Source organism: Ascaphus truei, chromosome 7 (assembly GCF_040206685.1).
Source record: "Ascaphus truei isolate aAscTru1 chromosome 7, aAscTru1.hap1, whole genome shotgun sequence".
NCBI lineage: Eukaryota > Metazoa > Chordata > Amphibia > Anura > Ascaphidae > Ascaphus > Ascaphus truei.
In genome coordinates, this window is record NC_134489.1 from 16,058,666 (window position 1) to 16,081,539 (window position 22,874).

The 22,874-nt window shown below is 45.0% G+C and overlaps 1 protein-coding gene across 2 annotated transcripts in view; it reads right to left on the minus strand.

Annotated features, from left to right (window-relative positions):
* The window catches only part of LOC142498741 (cytochrome P450 2G1-like), a 102,201-nt gene extending 79,576 nt beyond the window's left edge, over positions 1-22,625 (minus strand). Inside the window, exons 1-3 of one of the 2 annotated variants that reach the window (XM_075607080.1) lie at positions 22,403-22,625; positions 7,940-8,102; positions 7,024-7,173 (exon numbers count right to left, since the gene is read on the minus strand). In XM_075607080.1, the coding sequence (XP_075463195.1) occupies positions 7,024-7,173; positions 7,940-8,102; positions 22,403-22,582 (493 nt within the window). In that variant the 5' untranslated portion in view covers positions 22,583-22,625. The remainder of the gene's footprint in view (positions 1-7,023; positions 7,174-7,939; positions 8,103-22,402) is intronic. The other variant, XM_075607081.1, reaches the window with a different exon arrangement.
* Between the last annotated feature and the right edge of the window lie 249 nt (positions 22,626-22,874).

Sequence of the window (22,874 nt, forward strand, 5' to 3'; positions counted from 1 at the left end):
ATCCTGTGCTGCTTGTAGTCTTTCATCTCTCTCCGCTTGCAGCCGAGCCTGCTCCTGCATTAACAGTCCCTGCTGTTTGGTCTGCTCATGCATTAACTGTCCCTGCTGTCTGGTTTGCTCGCACAGAAACTCTTTCAACATTTCTTCCATTCTTGTGTGTGTGTGTGTGGCCCTTTAACTGCAGGAGCCTTTTGAAAAAAACCATCCCACTTCTGACACCATATGTTGCAGGGTACATGCAACTACACACGTGGGTTTTCTTGACAAGGCTGTTTTATTTAGCCTTAAAAGATATGCAGCACACAAAACAAAAATAGTTTCCATCAGCAAAAACTAAATTTGGCTTTTTCTTCAGCAAACCAAACAAAACAGTTTCTCTTTAGCAGACAGTTTATATATAAGGCAGCTACCCTTTTTCTATGCAGGGGACAGACAGTTCACAATACAACTACTTTGCTACTCAGACCTTGTTTTCAGGAATCTCTTTACTTCCTACTCCTCTCTCATCAACAGCAGCTTCCATGTGTCTACAGCCTGGGTTTTAACACATTTTGATTAGGCAGCTGGGTTCCAACTAATTGTCCTGAGGTTCCCAGCTGAAGTTAACCTAGTCAGTGCTGCACTGCAGACTAGACATAGGTTTTCCAGGCATATAGCTGGTGGCTTTTATTTACCCTGTCACAGGGGCTAAGGAAATAAGCCCCTGATTAGAATAATATCTGCCCAGTGGGCAGGTATTACGTTGCCCCCCAAGTGAGGTGGCAAAGAGAGATTGGGTGCAGATAATTGTTCTCCAATGATCTGCACTCAAAGACAATGTATAGGACTGGAATTACATATAAACCAGTGTCAGTCCTATGCTCAGTGTCTTTCGTGTCTTCAATTTTACCAACAACTTGATGCCTGATTGCTGTGTGAATTGCTAATCCTGTATCCTGATTACTTCACCACCCCAACCCCTAAGTACGTTTATATTTTGCCTGTTATTTGTATATCTTGTGTGTTCACCTTCTTTAAGGAATAAACTATATTTATTATATCTAAGTCGTGTTCAATTCAACCCAGATATTTTGAAGCATATTATATCCTATCACAAATTACCGCGACACTCATGCAGTAATAAAGGTTGCTGCATATACTACTAACAGGGCTGACAGGCTCTTGGTAAAAAAAAAAATACCTTTGCAGATGTCACAGCAAAGCAGGTAGCAGGCCGTCCCTATGTTGAGGGTGTATCATATCTGCCAACTTTATAATTTTGGAACCATTTATTTGTTTTTGGGTGTGTCCTGGACATAGAGTTAAAGGACAGGTAATGCATTGCTGCAAGTGCAGTTGCATAAGTGAGCAGGGTATACATTATATACAAGGCATTTCACATTTTTAGCAGAATAGTTACAGTGGAGTGTTTGACGTGAAAGCCAGGAGTGACTGTGGGTGTGGGACAATAGCCATGAGTGCAGGCTGTTGAGATGCTTGAGTTGTGGGGCGAGTTTTAAGGTTAGTTAGTATTAAATGACTAAAAGGTTGACACAATTTGCATCAGAGGAGATGGCAGATGGCAGTTAGGTATGAATGAGAGCAAGTGTGTATTGGATGAAGAGAGATTGATCTGTAGTTTGAGACAGTGTTTTTGTCCCCATTTTTGAAGATTGGGACAACTCTGGCAGTTTTCCATTTCTTAGGGATATGGCCTGCATACAGGATAGAGTTGATTATGGAAGCAATTGGTTTGGCACAGGCTGAGGTACCAAGTCTTAGGAACTTGGATTGTAGCGCAGTCAAGTCCACATTGGTTGCTTAGTTTGAAATTTGAGGAGCGTTACTAGGGGATACCTCTGTTTATATGCGGATGCTAAGACAGTAGTAACCATATTAATACAAGAATTTATTTCTAGGTATAAATTATCTCCCTATGAGACACTTATGGGATGACTTATGACTATCAGTAGTTCAAAGGAACGAATTAAGGACCATGTTATTGGTAATAAAACAACTAATAAGTATTGCATGCAACTGATATATTTTTTGAGTATCTCTAGGCACAAGTCAAAGCTGAAAGTGCACCTACGCGAGACGCGTTAATGGTCAAGCATTTTCTGCGCAAGCATGCTCTTCATCCCAGATGAAAAGTCCATTTAAATACTACTCACCACCAGCACTGCAGTAAAAGTTTGCTTAATTATCATCATGGATACACATCACGCACGTCAAAATAGTGCCAGCCTCGGCACAAACAACTAATAAAAACAAAGACAAAGCGCCTGCAAATTAGTTTTTTGATGGGCATAGGACTCCCTGACCACTAATCATCAAGGGAGAAAGGTCACAGGCAAAAGTCCAGGCCTCAACACACGAACTTTGAATTTTTACTATTTTTACAGGTTTTTATTATTTTTCAGTTATAATGTATGCTCCATTATGTTTGTGTAAGTGGCGTCCCATAAGGATGACAAAAATATTATAAGGTATTATTTGTTTAACTCTGTTTATTTTGTTTGGATTTATAGATTAATAGAATCTCCCTGCAGAATGATATCCCGGTGGGAGGATGTTTTATCAGTCAAACACACGGTTATGTTAATTGCTCACAGGTAGAGTTGGAAACAAAAGAGAGACACCCAATACACAAGTGCTAAAAAGTAGTCTATGGGAAGAACAAGTTTCGGGGAACTTATTCATAAATGTAGGAGTTGGGTTACTGTATGACAGGTTAGATATCCTCAATCATACAACCACTCATTTAACCAAGAATAGGTTTAGTTTAGATTAATGGCCCTACAGAATGGAATAGCTCTATACTATATTTTAGTCTCAAAGGGAGGGGTATGTATGCGCCCTAGTTAAAGCGCAATGTTGTGTATTTATCCAGGATTCAGGAACCATTGGGACTTGGTGGTTGGATTGATTTGCTTTGAGCAAAGCTAGCGAATGCTTTTGTATGTGTGTCTGTCCTACTCATTATTCTCTATGTATATGTTACATGCAGTAAACTCTGATCCAGAAGTGCGTTGCAACCCCCACTGACGCTATGCCTCTTTTCGGTGATGAAGATGTCGGCAGTCCCCCAGAAGAAGAGACCGAAGAAGAAATCAACTGTGCTAATATAATGGCCGGAAAGGAAAGGAATAAAGTTATGCACAACTTGGACATCTTGGTCCAGCAGGACTATGAAATGGTTAACTGTTCTTTAAATAGATTGTCTCTTAAGGATATGGGCGGACTGAGAAGACTGGATATGATGATATGAGGAAGGTGGGAGGTCACCAAGGGCCGTGAGTCAACCACAAGGAAAGAATCACAAGTCAGCCATTTTGACCATAGCATCCATTTTGTCCGTTTTGCCATTCGGAGTAAATGCAGTATGAAAGATGCGTGCAAGAAGGATGTTTGTGCAGTCGCTCTTAGAAGAAATTAGCCCCCACCATTTCTCACAAATAGCTGACCCTTAAATTATGTGACGTATTGAGACGTAAGCCATTTTTCTAATCTGTGGAAATGTTTAATGTTATATATATATATGACACTATTGGTCCCTACAAGGCTCTAGTCATAAAGAAGAGTACCAAGTAAGGGTATTGTTCTTTAGAGAACAATAAGGAGGAATTGTTAGGGACAGTAGGTAAGGCCAGAAACTGCATTTGTGTTAAACCATCCATTTTGTCTGTAAATACCTGTTAAGATTATGTAGTCAGCTTTTGCTGAAATATAATTTCTAATGTATTCAGCTTCTGCCAAATTACATTTCCTCTTTCCTCAGGATTTTGCTAAGATATTTTTTATGTTGTCAGCTTCCTGCTGTTTTAATAAACAATAGACTGGTTCTCTGAGAGAGGTAAAATCGTCTAACAAAGTTGCTAGAGAAATTCAAGGTTTTTTGATAACAGACAATTAATGGGCTATGTATTTAGACAGTGCCTGTAAAGGGAGAATTACGCCCCAAAATCATTCCACCAATATGTCCTGCCCATAAGTCACGCCTCTAATCTAAACCCTACCCAAGCCACACCCAGGTTACACCTACGTTACACCTACACCTACGCCTCTAACCAAACCGTTCTTTTTTTCTGTATAAAAACCTTTACCCTATGCTTAATAAACTGAGACGGAAGGATTGAAACACTGTCTGTGTGTTGATTCTTTCGTTTCCCGGATCCGTACGTTAATCAGATTGGAGATAACAGTGTCAGGGCATGTCAAAGCTTCCTGGGGAGTCTGCAGCAGTGTGGTGCTGTGTGTTCGTATCCAGTCACAAGGCCTCAAGGCCTTTCGGCAGAGCAAAAGTTCCTTTAGTTTTGGTGTCCAGAAGTGGAAATTCACAAAGGCCTTTTGGCAGAGCAAAGGTTCCTTCAATTAACAAAATTAAGTTTTCTTGGGGAACAACTGGTGCACCCAGTTGATGCACCGAACATTATGACTTCTCTGAATACTGCACCGACACACTTTATTCGAGCAAATACCCGGTATGTACCTGGCAGATACCTGGAATGCGCCGCTCCTCACCTCTGACAAGCCCCGTTGCATTTGCCTTCCCAGCCTGGGTTCATGCCTGGCTGACGGGCGGCTGATCTGTTAAATGATAATGATTAGGATTTAATAGGCTGCAATGCTTCGCGTGTCTACCAGATGGCATAAATTCATGAATTGTAATGCAGTATATATATATCTACTGTGCAGTATTGCAGCCAGCGGGAATAAAATGCTTCAATCCCTGCCGGAAAATAACTCAATGCACTCGGGCAGTAAACAGTCACAAACCTCAATACACCCGGGTATACCCGAATTCGTGGGACTAGCCGAGCTCGAATAAAGTGTGTCGCCAGTGTATATGGATATGAACTCTTTATCTGTTTTTTTTTTTTTTTTTTTTAATATAGATTTTGTGCCCCAAATGAATTGCTTGTCTTTTAGCATTTGATTGGTTAAGCTGCTCTGAGCTATGTTTGCAATGGCCCCTCACTTATACAAACCTTGAAAAACATTGCATTTTCTCTTTGATAGATATGGACACATTTTAGAGGGCTTAACACAACTTGAAAAATTTCACCGTTTTAAGTTCGCGAAAAAATTTACTTTGATCCCAAAAAATTGGGTGGGGCTAAAAAGTCAATGAACATAGCATTTTTGCTCAATTTTACTTACTTTCACATTTGAAATTCACTTTTACATAAAAAAAAATGTTTTTTTCCGGAGTGCCATTTCACAAGTTTCACAAGAAAAAAAGTGTGGTTAATTTCTCTAAAACTTTTGGCGTCCAAAAGTTCAAAAAGTTCCAGTGAGGTTTTGAGAATGTTCTGAAATTTTGCAAGAAACTGTGGAGAAGCGGATCTCCACAGATTCACACTTCTCTACTCTTTGGCAAACATCTTGCATAACTGGTGTGTAAGGCTGAGATTATACCAGATGCCGGTGGGTGGCAGCACAATCTGGTGACGTCACCCTGTGCTGCCGCCGAGCGGCATCTTGATTATACCAGAAAAACTGAAAAGCAGAGACAGGGAGGTGTGGTGGAGGCATGGCCATGAGCAGTTTGCCCTCACTGGCTGGACCACTCACATGACACAGCGGTCACCTGCCCAAAACAAAACCCGCTGTCTCCTCTCCAGTCTGTCACTTTGCAGTACGGCGCAGCGCAGCCATCGCCATTGGTATAATCAATATGATTGTAGCAATGTAATCTGTTTTTGCATCGCGCTTCATGTCTCTGTGTTTTTTAGTGTATTCTCGGCCTTAACTGGATGTATTGCGCCAGTCAAGTAGCTAGAAAGGTGTGTCTCATCTGTTGGCTGTGATACAGTACTTTTTGTTAATAGACTAACGACCTGTACAACAAACATTTGGGAACTAACATTCTCTCATTAGCAGGTTTCAAATAATGACCTTTACTCTTTAAACTGCGATTCCACCGATTTGGCTCTATCGCACGGAAAGAACTATTCAAGGGCTAATAAGTTTATAGTGGATATTTCTAAAATTCAGTGGGAAAACCCCAATCATTGAAGACAAAAAAAAAGGACATTCAATGTTGTAGGCATACTGTACATTTGGTATTGTTGGCCTCAAATCCAATGTACCCTTATGGTGCAAGAAGGGTGCCACCGATCTTCCAGGAAAATAATCACTTGGGGAAGCGATCACATGGTGATGATAACAGAAGTGATGGATGCTCCACTTCTTTTCCAATCACGTTCACCTCTTGGATTGAACGATCTCTCCCAAGAAGACTAGTGTCATGACATTCCATGCCATAATGGCACCCTAGGGGTTAATCATCCAGTTTCAGGTCTTAAGAGAAAATACGGGATCTAGTGATTAATAACATTTAATAAACTCTTGTTATTTAAACTTTATGAAATGAGAAGGCTGTCGCTGTAAAATTTTGTCAATTAAAAAGGTATCACAGACATTAGATGTGGTCGTACTGTACGTTTCTTTCCGAGGCAGATAGAAACATTACAAAGCTGATACGTAATGTAGAATTTCTTATAAAGTCCTTATACCTTCTTGACTGGTAAAACATTCATATTTTGATAGCCGAACGCATCTTGAAGAAGAAACCTATGAGGTTATGGAAAGTTCTGTATACATCTATGAAGAACTCTAATGTTGTTTCCCTAGAACAGGAGTGTGCAAACTTTTCCCTGTGCGCACCCATGCCAGCTCTTCTGTGCCTCGAGCCCCCCCCCCTTCTGCTCAACCCCAGCATCAAATGACGAGCATGGTCATGTGACGTCACATTGACATGGTAACGTGACCCTGCGGCGTCATTTGACGCTGGGTTACCAGGACTACACAACGCAACAAGGGAAGGTAAGTGGGTTATAGAGGCCTTGCGCGGTCCCCCAGCATTTAATTTAAATGTCTGGGGGAGCGCGCAGGACCTCTATAACTGCCGTGCCCCGCCAGAAAATCTAGCACCCCCCTGGGGGCGCGCCCCCCAGTTTGCGCACCACTGCCTTAGAAGATATCACAACCTATAATAAATCTACATGAGAGCCTATCATTAGACAGTCCTATTCGTACGTTTATATGTCTTGAGCTCCTCCACCAGACACTGAGCCTCCTCCTGGATCCTCTCCTCAATGCTCCTTTTCCCCATCCCGAAATTCCTCAGGGTCATAAGAGAAAAGCGTCGCAGCTGCTTCCAGCGCTCTCCATTGCTCAAAACAACCCCTGTAAAACAAACATACTGTATCTGTGAGCATGTGATGTATACTGTATGTAGAGTATTTACAACCTTTATTCCTGTCATCATTAACTTGTTTCCCAATGAGACTAATGAGAACCAGAACATGCAGGAATCAGATTTTAAAGACAAGGATTGATTGAAATCTAAAATTACAGAACTATGTTGACAATGCTGCATGTACTGTACTGTAGAGTTGTTGACTCTTGTGAGAGTCTTCCTCTCCAAGAGAGTCACCACACTATTTAATTCTGCTTGGGTTTCTAGCAAAGCATGGAAGTCAGAAAGTGAAAAACTACTACAGATAAGTAGTCTGTATACAATGAAACATTACATTAAAGGTAAGTGTGACTATTTTGCACATAACTAGCAATAGAATGCACTGGAGTTACCTTTTTTGTTTTACTAAAGCAAAATAATTGAAAAAAATTTAAGAAAACAGAACAAAGAGAAAATGTAACTTAGAGGCAAACAGCATGCCTGTTAGAATTTTTTTTTGTTAGAAAGAGCAAAACAAGTAGCCACACAAGTTTGTAAAAAAAAAAAAAGCTATTCTCTAATATAAAACGTTGAGGAAACTCTTGCTTTAGAATGAGTGGGTGAATAATTGAGAACGTAGGAATATGTGAGGTTATGGCTCTGAGGGCAAGCATATGAAGGAAATGGATGATCCTAATACAGTAAGTCTGGAATTGAAGTGGCGGGAGATGTACAGTACCACTTGGGAGAATATAATGTACACAGGTTTCTCACCATATCCCTGGAAAACTCTGTCCACTGTAGGCAGCCTTCCTCTGCCACTGAACTCGTCTCCTTGATCAATGAGGGCTTCTTTCACTGCTTGGTAGCCACAGAGAATAATAACAGGTCGTGACCCGAAGTATAAAGTGTACACTGAGCCGTATTTCTCTGACAGCTGTAAAGGTAAAAAAATGGGTGTTACTTTCATTACATCATAGTTTCTCTTATTTAAGACTCCACTGATTTTGCAATGATAACATTGATCAGTATTGGAAAAGAAGTTATATCAGTGGCGCTCAACACTGTAATGATCAAAGCAATTCTAATAGATATTATAAAATATATATTATAAAATATACAACCAGAGCCACGGAAATCGCCCGTCCGATTGGATGCTCCACGTGGTAAGGGTAAACATGTAAATATACAAAGAAATCAAATCATAGCATAATACTGTAAAACATACACATACATAAACAAACAACACTTAACAAACGCTGAGAACAACAGGTAACTACTCACAATGGCATTTAATATGGCATATCATTAATATCATAAAATACACTTATTACACATAAAATAGTACATAAAAACATATATTAGGTTCAGGCAAGATTCTCCAACTCGGGTGGGGGTACCTGCTTACCGAAAACAGGATGTAATCAGGCAATGGATAATTCAAAGAGTATCCCCTCTTATGGATAGCTGCTGCTGCTGCTGCTGCTGCTGCTGCTGCTGCTGCTGCTGTTGTTAACACCTGGGCAGGGACAGGTTTTTCCAGCTAGCTGCGTCTGCCTCAGTCCTCTCCCAGCACTGCAGAAGCTCCAGGACCACACACAGAGATACTTCCTGGTCTGCCCGCACCACGTGCACCAAACACAGCAATGCTGAAATGTTGGATATTCCTACGCCAGCATGTGCTTTCCCACAGCTCACAGCTCACAGCTCCCAGCTTCGGAAGGGTACAGCACTCACACCCGAGTAGTGGGGCCCTCACAGAACCACCCTACGCGTTTCGAAAGTCTTGCTTTCTTCCTCAGGGGTTAAATTACTTTTAACCCCTGAGGAAGAAAGCAAGACTTTCGAAACGCGTAGGGTGGTTCTGTGAGGGCCCCACTACTCGGGTGTGAGTGCTGTACCCTTCCGAAGCTGGGAGCTGTGAGCTGTGGGAAAGCACATGCTGGCGTAGGAATATCCAACATTTCAGCATTGCTGTGTTTGGTGCACGTGGTGCGGGCAGACCAGGAAGTATCTCTGTGTGTGGTCCTGGAGCTTCTGCAGTGCTGGGAGAGGACTGAGGCAGACGCAGCTAGCTGGAAAAACCTGTCCCTGCCCAGGTGTTAACAACAGCAGCAGCAGCAGCAGCAGCTATCCATAAGAGGGGATACTCTTTGAATTATCCATTGCCTGATTACATCCTGTTTTCGGTAAGCAGGTACCCCCACCCGAGTTGGAGAATCTTGCCTGAACCTAATATATGTTTTTATGTACTATTTTATGTGTAATAAGTGTATTTTATGATATTAATGATATGCCATATTAAATGCCATTGTGAGTAGTTACCTGTTGTTCTCAGCGTTTGTTAAGTGTTGTTTGTTTATGTATGTGTATGTTTTACAGTATTATGCTATGATTTGATTTCTTTGTATATTTACATGTTTACCCTTACCACGTGGAGCATCCAATCGGACGGGCGATTTCCGTGGCTCTGGTTGTATATTTTATAATATATATTTTATAATATCTATTAGAATTGCTTTGATCATTACAGTGTTGAGCGCCACTGATATAACTTCTTTTCCACTTCTATAGCCTGACTAGGGGTCAGGGTTATATCACCGGCTGCCAGCTCACTGTGGGATATAGCGCTACCTATTTGTTTTTTCTAACATTGATCAGTATGTAACAGGTGTTCCCACATTCCAAGGGAGATTTCACTGTTACCTGTACTCTCGCTGTGCTGTACCTGTGAAGCTTACAAAATTGCGGAGTGTCCGTCTATGATAGTGGGGAAGACAGGACAGGCTTTCAGGATATTCTCAGCTCTTTCTGGATGCAGCACCTCCATTTCCAGCAGGCCCAAGCAGAGCTGGGTGCAGTTCCTGCAGGAAAACCATCTTGCACTCCCCCTGATAAACTGCAGTAACAGGCAGGATTATAAAAACAGCAACCGGTCTTTATTGAGTACAGCCGTACACAATCAACAATGCATTTCCTCTGGTCCCTGGAATCAGCCCCCAGGGCTTGTGGCCTCAAAGGTCTATCCTTTGCTCCCCTACTGCATGGTGGAGTAAGGGGTAACATCTCCCACTCCCCTGCGGGAGGGGTTAGAACAATGACACACTCCCTTGAGGGGAGAGGGGAGAACTGACAACTCCCAACTGTCAATTTCCAACTGCCACTCTCCACTGTTACCAGGGGCGGGGCTTCAGGTCTTAGCCCCAGGTGGGTGGCACCAAGGCATCAGGCCACCCCACCTGTCACTCAAGGAAGTTGCTTACTACAGCAGAGTGTAGATTTAACCCTAACACTGCCTGCACTGGTACCCGGCCTTACATATGTGTTAGGCAGGGCACATTAGTAGCCAAGGGGATACATACAATCCCCCTGGTGGAATCTCACGGACCCCGCGGAGAACCCAATTTACAGACTATCCCTAAATTGGATAACATGACAATAACACATAACAGTTTATGGCATAACATTTGATGACATAACAACCGATGAGGAATGTCTGGATCCCTTCCATAACATGGAGAATCCATACCCCATTTAATAATAATGCTTTGGGTTAGGTTTCTTAACTAACCTGCCTTCCCCGTTGGGAATGGTAACAGAATATACTCTCTTTGGACCCCGTTCAGAGATATATTCCGCCGGGTCCATGTAGATGTTTCTCCCCACCCTCCATTCTCGGATGAGATAACATACTTTTTTTTATCATTGCAGTACCTAGAGATACTACACCTGGAGGCTAGGTAGTCTAGGACCGCATCCCTCAATCACTCATCACTGTTGGCCTCTATTTTCCTCATTATGGCCTCAGGGACATGGGGTAATCATACCCATGGGACTGATGGTACCTCTGCACTATTAATCTGTCAGCCCGGCTGATTTTAGTTAATTTCCCGGCCACAGGCCTGCCTGGTAGCACCCAGAATAGTGCTTCATGAGAGGACATTTTTTAATAAGTTATTGTTAAACCAGTTGATTTTATCAACCCTAGTTTAATTTCCCTATCTCTTCGTCTGAGAGCCACTGCCGTCTCTTCCGCAGAGAACTCTCCTTCCTCCCACCAATGATCCACAATATCCTCACTGAATAGCAAGAACCGTGTCCGGTTCATATGATGAACATACCCTTGAAACATGGGGTCCCACCACAGCAATACTTTCCCCCACATTGGCATTACACATAGATACATCATACTCGGAGTCTGCCCTAGATGGTGTTCATTACCATTCTGACCCTTCCCTAGAAAATATCACATATTCTTGCATCCCAGCAGGATCATCATCAAATCCAGTCCAGTTTCTCCTGTCCTGGGAAGATTTCTTTACCCTTTAATTGTCCTGGGCAATGTCTGTGGAAGCCTTAGGCACAGAAGTGTGTTCAGCGGTTCCAAGCACATTAGGCCTACCGTGGCCTGTTACGGCCAACACATTATGCTGTCAGGGTTCGTAGGGGCCTTACGTCTTTGGTCCTTGGCTCGGTCATTGTGCTGCTGCAAGAATAAGTCAGTCTGGGCCTTACTCACTGGAACGTGTGTATCAAGGTCCTCCTCCACCCCGGCAGTCGCCTCCGTGATGACCACATCCGGTCGCACCGAAAAGGTGTTGACGTCTGCGGTGCGGAAAGAATTACCGGCCGCTACCTCTCCGATGGATCCATACGCTGGAACCTGGGAAGGCAGCATATCCTCACTGCTCCTGGGCATCTGCGCGGTTCTCCCGGCCGGGAGCAGGCGCATCCAATGCCACCTCACAAGGAACTTCCGAGGCCTTGGTGCTCCTCCACTTAGGGTGCACCGTCACCTCTGATGACCTCACAGATACGGGACTCAGCTCCCGCGCACCCTTGGGGGTTGGCATCTCCACGGCAGCAGCACTTGGGTGACACTGCAGCATCACAAGGGAGTGCCCCCCCTTCACTTTCTTGACATAGCGTTGGATACGCCCCTTGGGGAAAAAGAACGGGACACCTCGCTATCGCTGGTGGCAGCTTGCAGGCAGCGGTCCCGCTCCTGCACCACCAGCGGAAGTGCCTCAGCCTCCTCCCGGGCAGTCATTTCACCAGGTAAATTTCTTGAATATTGCGGGGCAGAGAAACACGGTTCTCTCTGAGCACCCGCTACCGATTCCGCAGTCCATGTTTGTGCGGGTGTAGGTAGGACCGTGCCATCTCTGTGGGGCTCATGCAAGTGGTAGCCCCACCTTGGGCTTAAGATGGGGATTCCCGCACCTCTTACACCTTGACTCAAGGATCACCTCTTCCCCAGGAAAGTCACATATGGAACAGATGCACTGTAGGAAGTCTTTCCCCTTTAGTCTCACAAGCAGGAAGCCTCCTGGCAGGGTGTAATGCTTGTGCTCACCACAAACAAGGCTGGTCCCCGGTACTGCGGTGGGAATAGTATAAACGCCACCCACAGCAATGAGGGCACGTCTGGAGAGGGATGGTCAAGGTATCCGGTCAGGGTTAGAGATATAAGAACAGTCCTGATACTTGCCAAGGTCAGAGGTTGGAGCCAGTGAGCCAGAGGTGCGGAGTCCAAGGGTTAAGCTGGGTCAGTACACAGGAGATGAATCTGAAAGCACGGCAATGTAACACAGGGCAAGGCAAGGAACGTGGGAACAGTAAGGCTACAAAAAACTATGCTCAGCCAAAGTGCCAGTGGCCCAGCTGAGCATATATGAGGGAAGGGATCCAATAGGCAGAGGGGAGGAGCGGAGGTGCGGCCTCAGCGGAGGCAAGGATAGGTAGAGTGGTGCAGGTGACAGGAGGGAGTGATTAGGTGATTAGAGAATGTTAATATGCAGCTAGGGACCGGTGCAGGAGACAGGTGGGAGTGATTAGCTGATAGTGGAAGTGGACACGTAGCTAGGGAGCGGTGCACACATGTCACGTGTGTGTGCCGCACGGCGCTGTCATGTGACGTGAACGGGAGATGGAGACAGTCCCCGGTAGGACATGAGTACCTCTCCTTGTGCGCGCATGGTGATGTCCGCGGAGGTTCCTGAAGTTGCAGGTAAGGATGGAGCGTGCCGCGGGGACGCGTTTCCCGATTCCTTACAGTACCCCCCTTGAGGAGCGGCCTCTGGACGACTCCAATAAACCTTGAGGGGGTAATTTAAATTAAATTTCTTGATGAGGTAAGGGGCGTGTACTTGGTGATGGGGTATCCAGGACCGTTCCTCAGGTCCAAACCCCTTCCAGTGCACCAGGTACTGCACTGCTCCCTTTGAGATCCTGGAATCAATATTTATCTGGATTTCATACTCCTCTTGTCTCTGTACGATTATGGGCGATGGAGGAGTGGTGGAAGAGTTTGGAAAAATAGAGCTTGAAAAGACTGATTTTAGGAGGGATTCGTTAAATACGGAAGGCACCCACATCGAAGGTGGAAGTTGGAGGCGATAGGCCACTGGGTGGATTATTTCCTGGACTATGTAGGGTCCTAAGAATCTGGGAGCCAATTTGAGCGTTTGAGTCTTGATTCTGATATTTTTTGAGGATAGCCACACCTTGTCTCCTGGTTTGAACTCTGGATTCTTCTGGCGATGACGATCCGCCTTTGTCTTATGCTTAGTTGTGGCCTGTCTGACCGTGTTTTGGATCTTCTTCCATGAATCTTGAAGGAGTTTGATCCTGTCGCCCGCTGCCAGAACCCCAGAAGGGGAAGTGATGGAAAGCTTGCGGGATGGCAGCCATAATTTACAAAAAATGTGGATTCTTGAGTGGAATCGTTTCTCAAAGAATTGTGGGCGAATTCTGCCCAGGGTAGTAGGTCCACCCAATCGTCTTTTGTGTCAGAGATTAAGAACCATAGGTACTGTTCTAATGTCTGGCTCGTCCTTTCAGTCTGTCCATTAGTCTGGGGGTGATTCCCAGAGGAGAAATGCAGGGCGATATCCAGTCTTTGGGCAAATGAGCGCCAGAATTTAGACACGAATTGGGATCTGTTGTCGGAAACTATAGACAAAGGTATGCTGTGAATGTGAAAGATCTCTTTTATGAAGACGTCTGCTAGGGTCGCGGAATTAGGCAGTCCCTTTAGTGGAATAAAAAGTGACTGTTTTGAAAATTTGTCGACTATGACCAGTATGGTATTCATTCGTCAGGAGAAGGGCAGTTCTACGACAAAGTCGTACAGGGATGGTCCGGTATGGGTAGAGGACGAAGAAGGCCTGATGCCTTGGTGAGTGCCATTTTGTTCCGAACGCAGGTGAAGCAGGCTTTAATAAATTCCTCAATGTCCTTGAGCATGGTGGGCCACCAGAAGGTCCTTCTGTTCAGATCTGTGGTTCTTCTAGTACCTGGGAAGCCGGCAGATTTGGACGCATGACCCCATTCCAGGATTTTTTTGTGAAATTTGGGTGCAGCGTACAAACAACCCTCCAGAACCTCTAGACCCCCCCAGAATGTGTGTCTGGGTTGCAAGAATGTCATCCAACACATCAAATGAGTTTGCCTCGAGAATGTGTTTGGATGGAAGAATGGTTTCGGAAATGTCCTCTGATTTGTCTTCTGGTAAGAACTGACGGGATAGTGCATCCGCTTTAACATTTTTGGAACCCGGAATGAAGGAGATTATATAATTAAACCTGGAAAAGAAAAGGGACCAGCGGCCTGATGAGCTCCTAGGCGTCTGGCGCTTTCTATATAGAGCAAATTATTGTGGTCCGTGAGGATTGTGACTGGGTTCTCTGTGCCCTTCAGGAGGTGTCTCCACTCTTGTAAGGCAAGTTTGATCACTAGGAGTTCCCGGTTGCCGACATAGTTTCTCTCTGCTGAATAATTTTTTTTAGAGTAAAGGGTAGTTTGGGATCCGGGTGGCACAAGATGGGGGCAGATACAAAGGCTCTTTTGAGTGAGGTGAATGCCTGAAGTGCAGCGGGTGGTCAGATGGTGGCATCCATTCCTTTTTTTGTTAGGGCTGTGATGGGTGCCACTGTGGATGAAAAATTGCGAATAAACCTTCGATAGTAGTTTGCAAAACCTAAAAAACGCTGAATAGCTTTGAGCGAAGTCGGTTGTGGCCATTCCAGGACTGCTTTGAGTTTAGCAGGGTCCATTGAATATCCTGAGTCCGAAATAATGTATAACACACAGAACCCCTACAAGCTCATATTGAATCCCCCAAAATAACCACAACATATATATATATATATATATATATATATATGCGTATAAGTGTCAAAGAGGAGTGCTACTGAGCATGGCAATATATATTTAAAACCAGAGACAGAACACGAAACACAGACAGAGCTCAATGCTACATCCTATGACACAAATACACAGTACAGTGCCTAAATATATATATATATCTTTTTAATAAAATGGTCTTTTAGTTTAACTCTTTGGCCAAATGTTGTAAGCCCTTGAGCCCCTCCAAGGCAGACCACGTCTCAAGGGTCCTAACACTAATATAAATTCTTAATAACCTGTACATTACCAGGAAGAATGATTTATAATAAATCTGTCAAAATTAGTTGCATAGTTCTAAGTCTGATTGAAGCTCTTATTAACCTGTATAACACCAGGAAAAGCCCTCTGTATTAGATTTGTCGCAATCAAACTTCCTGCAAGTTCCCATGAGTGTGGAAGGTGGGATGGAGTGAGCTTTTAACCATTTAAAAGTGGGAGGGGGTGAGCTTCAAACTTGGGAAGGAGGAGCCACCCTCCAAATCAGCTAGGAACAACTGAACAGAGTTGCAAAACACACAGAACCCCTACAGGCTCATATTGAACCCCCAAAATAACCACAATATAACCACAACATACATAGGTTATTAAGAATTTAAATTAGGGTTAGGACCCTTGAGACGTGGTCTGCCGTGGAGGGGCTCAAGGGCTTACAACATTTTGGCCAAAGAGTTAAACTAAAAGACCATCATTTTATTCAAAAGATACGTATATATATATATATCCCCCGCGACGCGGCGTCCCTCGCGCTCTGTGGCGCGCACGGTGCATGCGCATAATACCCTTACAGAGGGCGCGCGCACAAGCTCCAGCTATCTGCCGTCCCAAAACTCTAGCTCCGCCCCCCGTGGCTTACAAGCCATATCTCTGAGTTATTTCCCTGTCTCCTCCCCTGCTCTTTCTGACCTATCCCTGCAAACTCTCACTCAAACCTCTGCTCCTCCTCTCTCCCCTATTGGTTCTCCTTCCTTTATAACCCCTATCTGTCCTCTTGCTCATTGCTCTGCATAGCTTTCCTGTGACCCCTGTGTGTGCAGTGTATATGCCTAGCTCCCTTGTTTGTTTCAGCGCTGGTTCCTGTCCCTGCTTCTGTTTGGATTCCCCTGGCATGAACTCTGGATTTGACTACTCTGCTTTCTCCTGTCCTTGAACCTCGGCTCACGGACATCGCTACGCTGCTCTCTCCAATCCTTGAACTGGCACACGGACATTACTACCCGAACTCTGGCACCCCGGACTCTGCAAGTATACATTAACCCTTTCTTACCAGGCCCGTCAACGCATTACCAGACTCCGGGCACGCCCTCACTGCTGTGGGTGCGTGTTATACCCTTACCCACCTCAGTACTGGGGACTGGCCAGGTCTGCGGGCATACAGGCGTTACAGAGGTAAATGGTTTCTGCTTTTTAGGGTGATTTTATTAAGACCCCTGTAATCTATACAAGGATGGAGGGATCCATCCTTCTTCTTGATGAAGAAGAAACCAGCCCCAGCTGGGGATGAGGAGTTCCGAATTAATCCTTTCTTCAGGTTCTCCTGGATATAGTTCGTCATTGCTTCGGTTTCTGTTAGAGAAAAGGGATATGATCTAGTTGTGGGTAGAGCAGACCCAGATAATAGATCGATTGGGCATTCGAAGGGGCGATGAGGGGGAAGGAGTTCTGAGCGTACCTTGTCAAAGACATCTCTAAAGTCTGCGTAGACCTCTGGCACGACTTCTCCTTTATCCTTGGTGTTCTTTATGCCACAGATTTGTTGTGTGGGTTTGATGCATGATCTGGCACAATGGTTGCTCCACTGTATGTCTTCCTTATCGGTCCAATCCAGGTGAGGATTATGTTGCTGGAGCCAAGGCAGACCCAAGATTACCTCTACGGAGGGCGTGTTGATCACGTCTAGTGAAATTTCCTCTTGGTGACCGTCCCCTGTAAGAATGCGAAGTTTGCAGGCCTCCAATGACATGAACGCTGGTTGGAGAAGTCGTCCATCGATGGCTTCTAACCCGACAGGCACAGATTTGCAGATCAGTGGGATTGTGTTCCTTAGAACAAAGTTGTGGTCAATGAAGTTTTTCCGGATCCTGAGTCGATGAAGGTGGGCGTAGCGACTTGGAAATTAGAGCCTTGGAGAGAAATGGGGAGCATGATCCGGGTAGGTAAGTTCTCCAGACTGGTAGGAGAAGGAGAAATTGTCCCCAATAAGATCCCCTTACCCTTCTGTTGACTGTTGGTACCTCCCGGCCGCCATCTGGTTGACGTTGACTCCCCAACTGCATCGGTTCTGGGTCCTCTGTGATTGGTGGGTCTGGGGAAATAGAATGAAAAACAAGGGATCTGACAGAAAATGGTCGGGAGCGAGAACGTTTGGCCTTCCTTTCTAGGAGGCGCTGGTCGACTCATATACATAACGCAATGAGATCTTCTAAATTATTTGGTAGTTCCTTAGCGGCCAGTTCATCCTTGAGAGACTCGGATAGACCCTGCCAAAATGCTGCAGATAAGGCCTAGTTGTTCCAGGATGTCTCTGCCACGATAGTCCGGAATTTTACGGCATATCTGGCTACGGAACGGTGCCCTTGGGACAAGTGGAACAGGGAAGAGGCTGCGGTCCCCTTGCGGCCTGGAGTGTCAAAGACTTGCCTGAATTCTTTTGTAAAACGTGGAAAGTTCTGTGTCAACTCCGGTCTCTGTTCCCAGATGGGGGATGCCCAAGCCAGGGCGTCACCGGTGAGCAGTGCTATGACGTATGCCACCTTGGATCTTGCAGAGGAGAAACGAGAGGGAGTGAGTTCAAAGTGTATACTGTAGCACATTGATTTAGAAATCCTCTACACCAGTGTGGATCACCCGCATAGCGGTTGGGAGTTGGAAGACGTGGCTCAGCAGCAGGAGAGTGTTCCAGTGAGAGTAAAAATAAGGTGGCAGGTCTTAATATACTGGGTTGTGCTTGTTGGATAGAAAAAGTAGAAAACTATCGGTTAGAGCTACAATCTGAGCCTCTAACTGACAAAACTTGTTGTCAATCTCGGACAAAGCTTGGGCCACCTCAGGGGGGACCATGTTTGTGGGGCTGAGCATACTGTAACGCTTGTGTTCACCACGAACAAGGCGGGTCCCACGTACTGAGGTGGGAATAGTATAAACGCCACCCACAGCAATGAGGGCATGTCTGGAGAGTGGATGGTCAAGGTATCGGGGTCAAGGTTATAGATAAAAGAACAGTCCTGATACATGCCAAGGTCAAGGGTTGGAGCCAGTGGGATAGTAGGAGACCGATTGCCATGGTCCAGGGGTAAAGCCAGTAGGATACTAGAAGTCCGAGTGCCGTGGTCAGGGTAGGAGAGATGCGGAAGGTCAGAGGTAAGCCAGGGTCAGGGAGCCAGAGGTGCAGAGTCCAAGGGTTAAGCCGGGTCGGTGCACAGGAGATCAATCTGAAAGCAAGTGCAGGAGACAGGTGGGAGTGATTAGGTGATAGTGGATGTTAACACGTAGCTAGGGAGCGGTGCACACGTGTCACATTTGTGCACACTGTGGCGCCGTCACGTGGCATGAACGGGAGGCGAGGCCAGTCCCCGTGAGGTCATGAGAACCCTTCCGTGCGTGCGCATGGTGATGTCCACGGAGGTTCCTAAGGTTGCAGGTAAGGAGGGAGCGCGCTGCGGGGGACGCATTCACCGATTCCTTACACAGGGTATATTGTGAGATTGCACACTCAGCCATAATAGGGATGGTTCAAACAGGAAAATTTCGTAGTTAGCTCCTGATTTGCTGACTCACCACGCACAACTGAGGGTGCAGTAGCTCATGGCCGGCTACACCCCAATGGTGTCACAACACTATTTGCCTCCTCCCCCTGGTGGATCCAGGAGCACCGGCACATTATAGATAGGTGTGGTTTCACTTTCGCGCCAAGCCACTCACAGCAGGTGGGCACGGCTTTGCTTTCACTCCGAACCCAGCCCTTATTGTGGGCGGAGCTTCGTTTTCACGCTGAACCAAGCACAATTTTGCAACAGAAAGCTTGCAATTTTGCAAACCTCCCCACGCGGTCCTGCCGCTTTTAGCGGGAACGGCTCTTTTATTTGCTGTAGCACCCAATATTCGAGAGCCGCCCCCCCTGGGATGCTACACATACGTGGACAGTTCAGATAGAGCACACTGCAGCTCCCTGTGCTGGGGACTGCTTAAGTATTCGCTGCAGTACCTCAAACTGAGGTTCTAGGCTGCCCGAGGTCAAGCGCCCCTCCTCGGACACTACCCTCCATACTGTGAGCAGAATTACTAGTGGTTGGACCCTTGATGCCATAGTCCCCTTCTGAAGTTTTTGGGTCCCCAGGATCCCAAAACACCCCCAGGGTCCCTACACAACAGTCCTCTGAAAACGGCCTTTATACAGTGGTTTTCAACAAGCACCTCTCAATTTGGCATGACCTAGAACCTATTAGGGAGCAGCACAGGCTGTAGTTCCACTGGCAGTTCCCCCCCCCTCGTACATAAACAGGAGCGTACCTCCTTTCTCTTACTGTAAAAGACTGTCCTGATTATGATCTCAGCAGTGCCTCCAAATTTAACAGGTGTTCCCACACCCCAAGAGAGATTTCACTGTTACCTGTACTCTCGCTGTGCTGTGCCCGTGAGGCTTACAGGATTACCGAGTGTCTGCTCATGGTAGTGGGGAAGACAGGACAGGCTTTCAGGATATTCTCAGCTCTTTCTGGGTGCAACGCCTCCATTTCCAGCAGGCGCCAGCCGACTTGGTGCAGTTCCTGCAGGAAAACCATCTTGCACTCCCCCTGATAAACTGCAGTCACAGGCACGAGTATAAAAACAGCAACTGGTCTTTATTGAGTACAGTCGTACACAATCAAAAATACATTTCCTCTGGTCCCTGGAATTAACCCCCAGGGCTTGAGGCCTCAAAGGTCTATCCATTGCTCCCCTACTCCCTGGTGGATTAAGGGGTAACAGCTCCCACTACCCTGCGTGAGGGGATAAAACAACGACGCACTCCCTAGAGGGGAGAGGGGAGAACTGACTGACAACTCCCAACTGTCACTCCCCACTGTTACCTGGGGCGGGGCTTCAGGTCTTAGTCCCAGTTGGCCGGCATCTAGGCCTCAGGCCACCCCCCTCCTATCACTCAAGGTAGCTGCTTACTACAGCAGGGCATAGATTTAACTCCAACACTGCCTGTTGTGGGCTTATGTGATAGGCAGGGCAGATTAGTAGCCAGAGGGATACATGGCTACAAGTACATATACTGCAAGTGGAAAGAGAGAAGCGGGTACTTTCAGCCAGCAGTAAATATTGGATAGTGGTTATCAGAACATCTTATTTTCAGGGTCTACAAATGCAGACTTGTCAAACACAGCACCAGATTTAGAAAAACACCATTGTCTCCGGCCTTATTTTCACAATATGGGTGACACCCTTATTCCTTTCTTGCCATAGCGTTCTCTGTAAAAGCTTTGCTAAATAATACTTGTAAAGAAAATGTTCTTTATTTAAAAAAAATTGTAAATATAGATATAGTTTTTTTCCGGTTAGAGGGGAGTTACAGTATTTTTCTGTGTAGCCTTCTAAAATTTAAATTGCTCTACAATATAGGGTGACACCATCTCGGATTATGCTAGTGTCACCGGGTGCCACTACACACACTTGTTGAAAATAACTGTTATATACATTTTTTCACATTTTTTTTTAATTTCTTTTTTTACATATTCGAGTGGAACATCTGCCACCAAATGTACAGTGTGCCCATTTTCTCATATCAGACAAACCCACACGATCTGCTGGTCAATGCTCCCTCACAATGGCCCAGATTCACAAAATAGTGCTCAGATTTAGCACACCTTTACTCCCATGACACTAAAGGCATACTAAAGATTAGCACCCATTTGTGTGGATATGGGCCATTGATTTCTCTATGAAATGGATCATTAGGTGCTATTTCAATTGAGGTCGATAGAAAAGAAAGATATGAATGGTAAAAGTTGACCCTTTTTATCTTGTGTGCCACTTTCAAATGTATGGTTTGCAGAACCCCAATCCACGTATTTTATATACAGATGTACAGTAGCAAAGCTTAATGTTTCCATCATTGGAGTAAGTTGCGGTCACACGACCCTGGTTGCCCTGGAGCAGGAGGATTAACACTGTGGGGGATCTGATTTGGAAGCATGGACCCCCATAGCGAGACCTCAGCAGACAATGCCTCTAGAGCCGCAACTTTTTGCTTCTCAAGCCGTGGCTCCAGAGATATTAAGTCTTGCTACATCTGTATAAAGCGTAAACATATTATTTCAATAATAAACAGATTTCTGTATTATATGTGGGTTTTTTTTAATAGAAATGCTCACATTATATTTTAATCACACAGCACCCTTTACAGTTTTAGGTTTTTAGATCCATAGATTTTCCTTCCCGTTCTATATACATTACAGTATAATATTTTTAATTACCCTTTTAATTCTTAATTCTACCTTCATTTGTTTCTTATTTCCCCAAAATGAACAGGACTAAAAAAAAAAAAGGAGAAAGAGAGAGAATGGCAGCACACTGAATAAAAAGCCTCAGCAGAGGCAGGTGTGGTGCGAGATAAAGGGTAAATAGTTAAAGTCTGTGAGGTCCCTAGAGATCCAATATACCGGCACAGCACAAGAGACAATCAAATAAAGTAAAATCACTTCTAGAACGAGTGGGACAACCAGGAATGTATATGTATGTTCTTGGTTATCCCACTCATCTAGAAGTTATTTTACTTTCATAGGATCCCCTTCAACAAGAAATGATTTGTCCCAAGGATCTTCCTGACATTCCCCTCTATTAGAAGGATTTGTCCCCATTGACTTTCATGGGATCCCTCTTGGTACAAAATATACTGTATGTCTCCATAGACTTTCTTCCCACCCCCCTCTGCAAGAAAGGATTCATATCCACAAACATGGGTCCCCTTCATATAAAATCAAAAGTCACATTATCCTCCTCGTTTTAGCTTTATTTAGATTAAAATTGAAATGGGAACTGGAAATATGTAGGTAAATGACTTACATCCATCAGAGACTTCACCATCCTCCCTCTTTTGATCTGCAGCAAGTTTCCAATCACAGGTAGGGGAGTTGGACCTGGGGGGAGATTACGGTTCCTATACATTGTACTCCATGTTGAATAGATTAGCATACAGGATATCACCACAGCCAGGACAACGGTCCAGAGCACCGTAATATCCATGTTCTCTTGAGTTAAAGCACCCAGCCCTTCTGTCTGTGGTGTGTTTTATATATATATATTGGTATTAGTGGCTACTGTCCAAAAATTATCATTAAAGTATCTAAAGTTCACTTGAGCTGTTTGGCACAATTTACAGCTCTAACCAGTTGCCAAAGAGACAAAAGGTTGGGGTAAGTTCAGATCATGATTGGGAGATCAACAAGGCTCATATTACCCATGAATCAAAAGTACATTAAAGGACAGTTCACCCAACATGACACTATAAAACTGTAAAAAGACCCAAAGCCTGCAG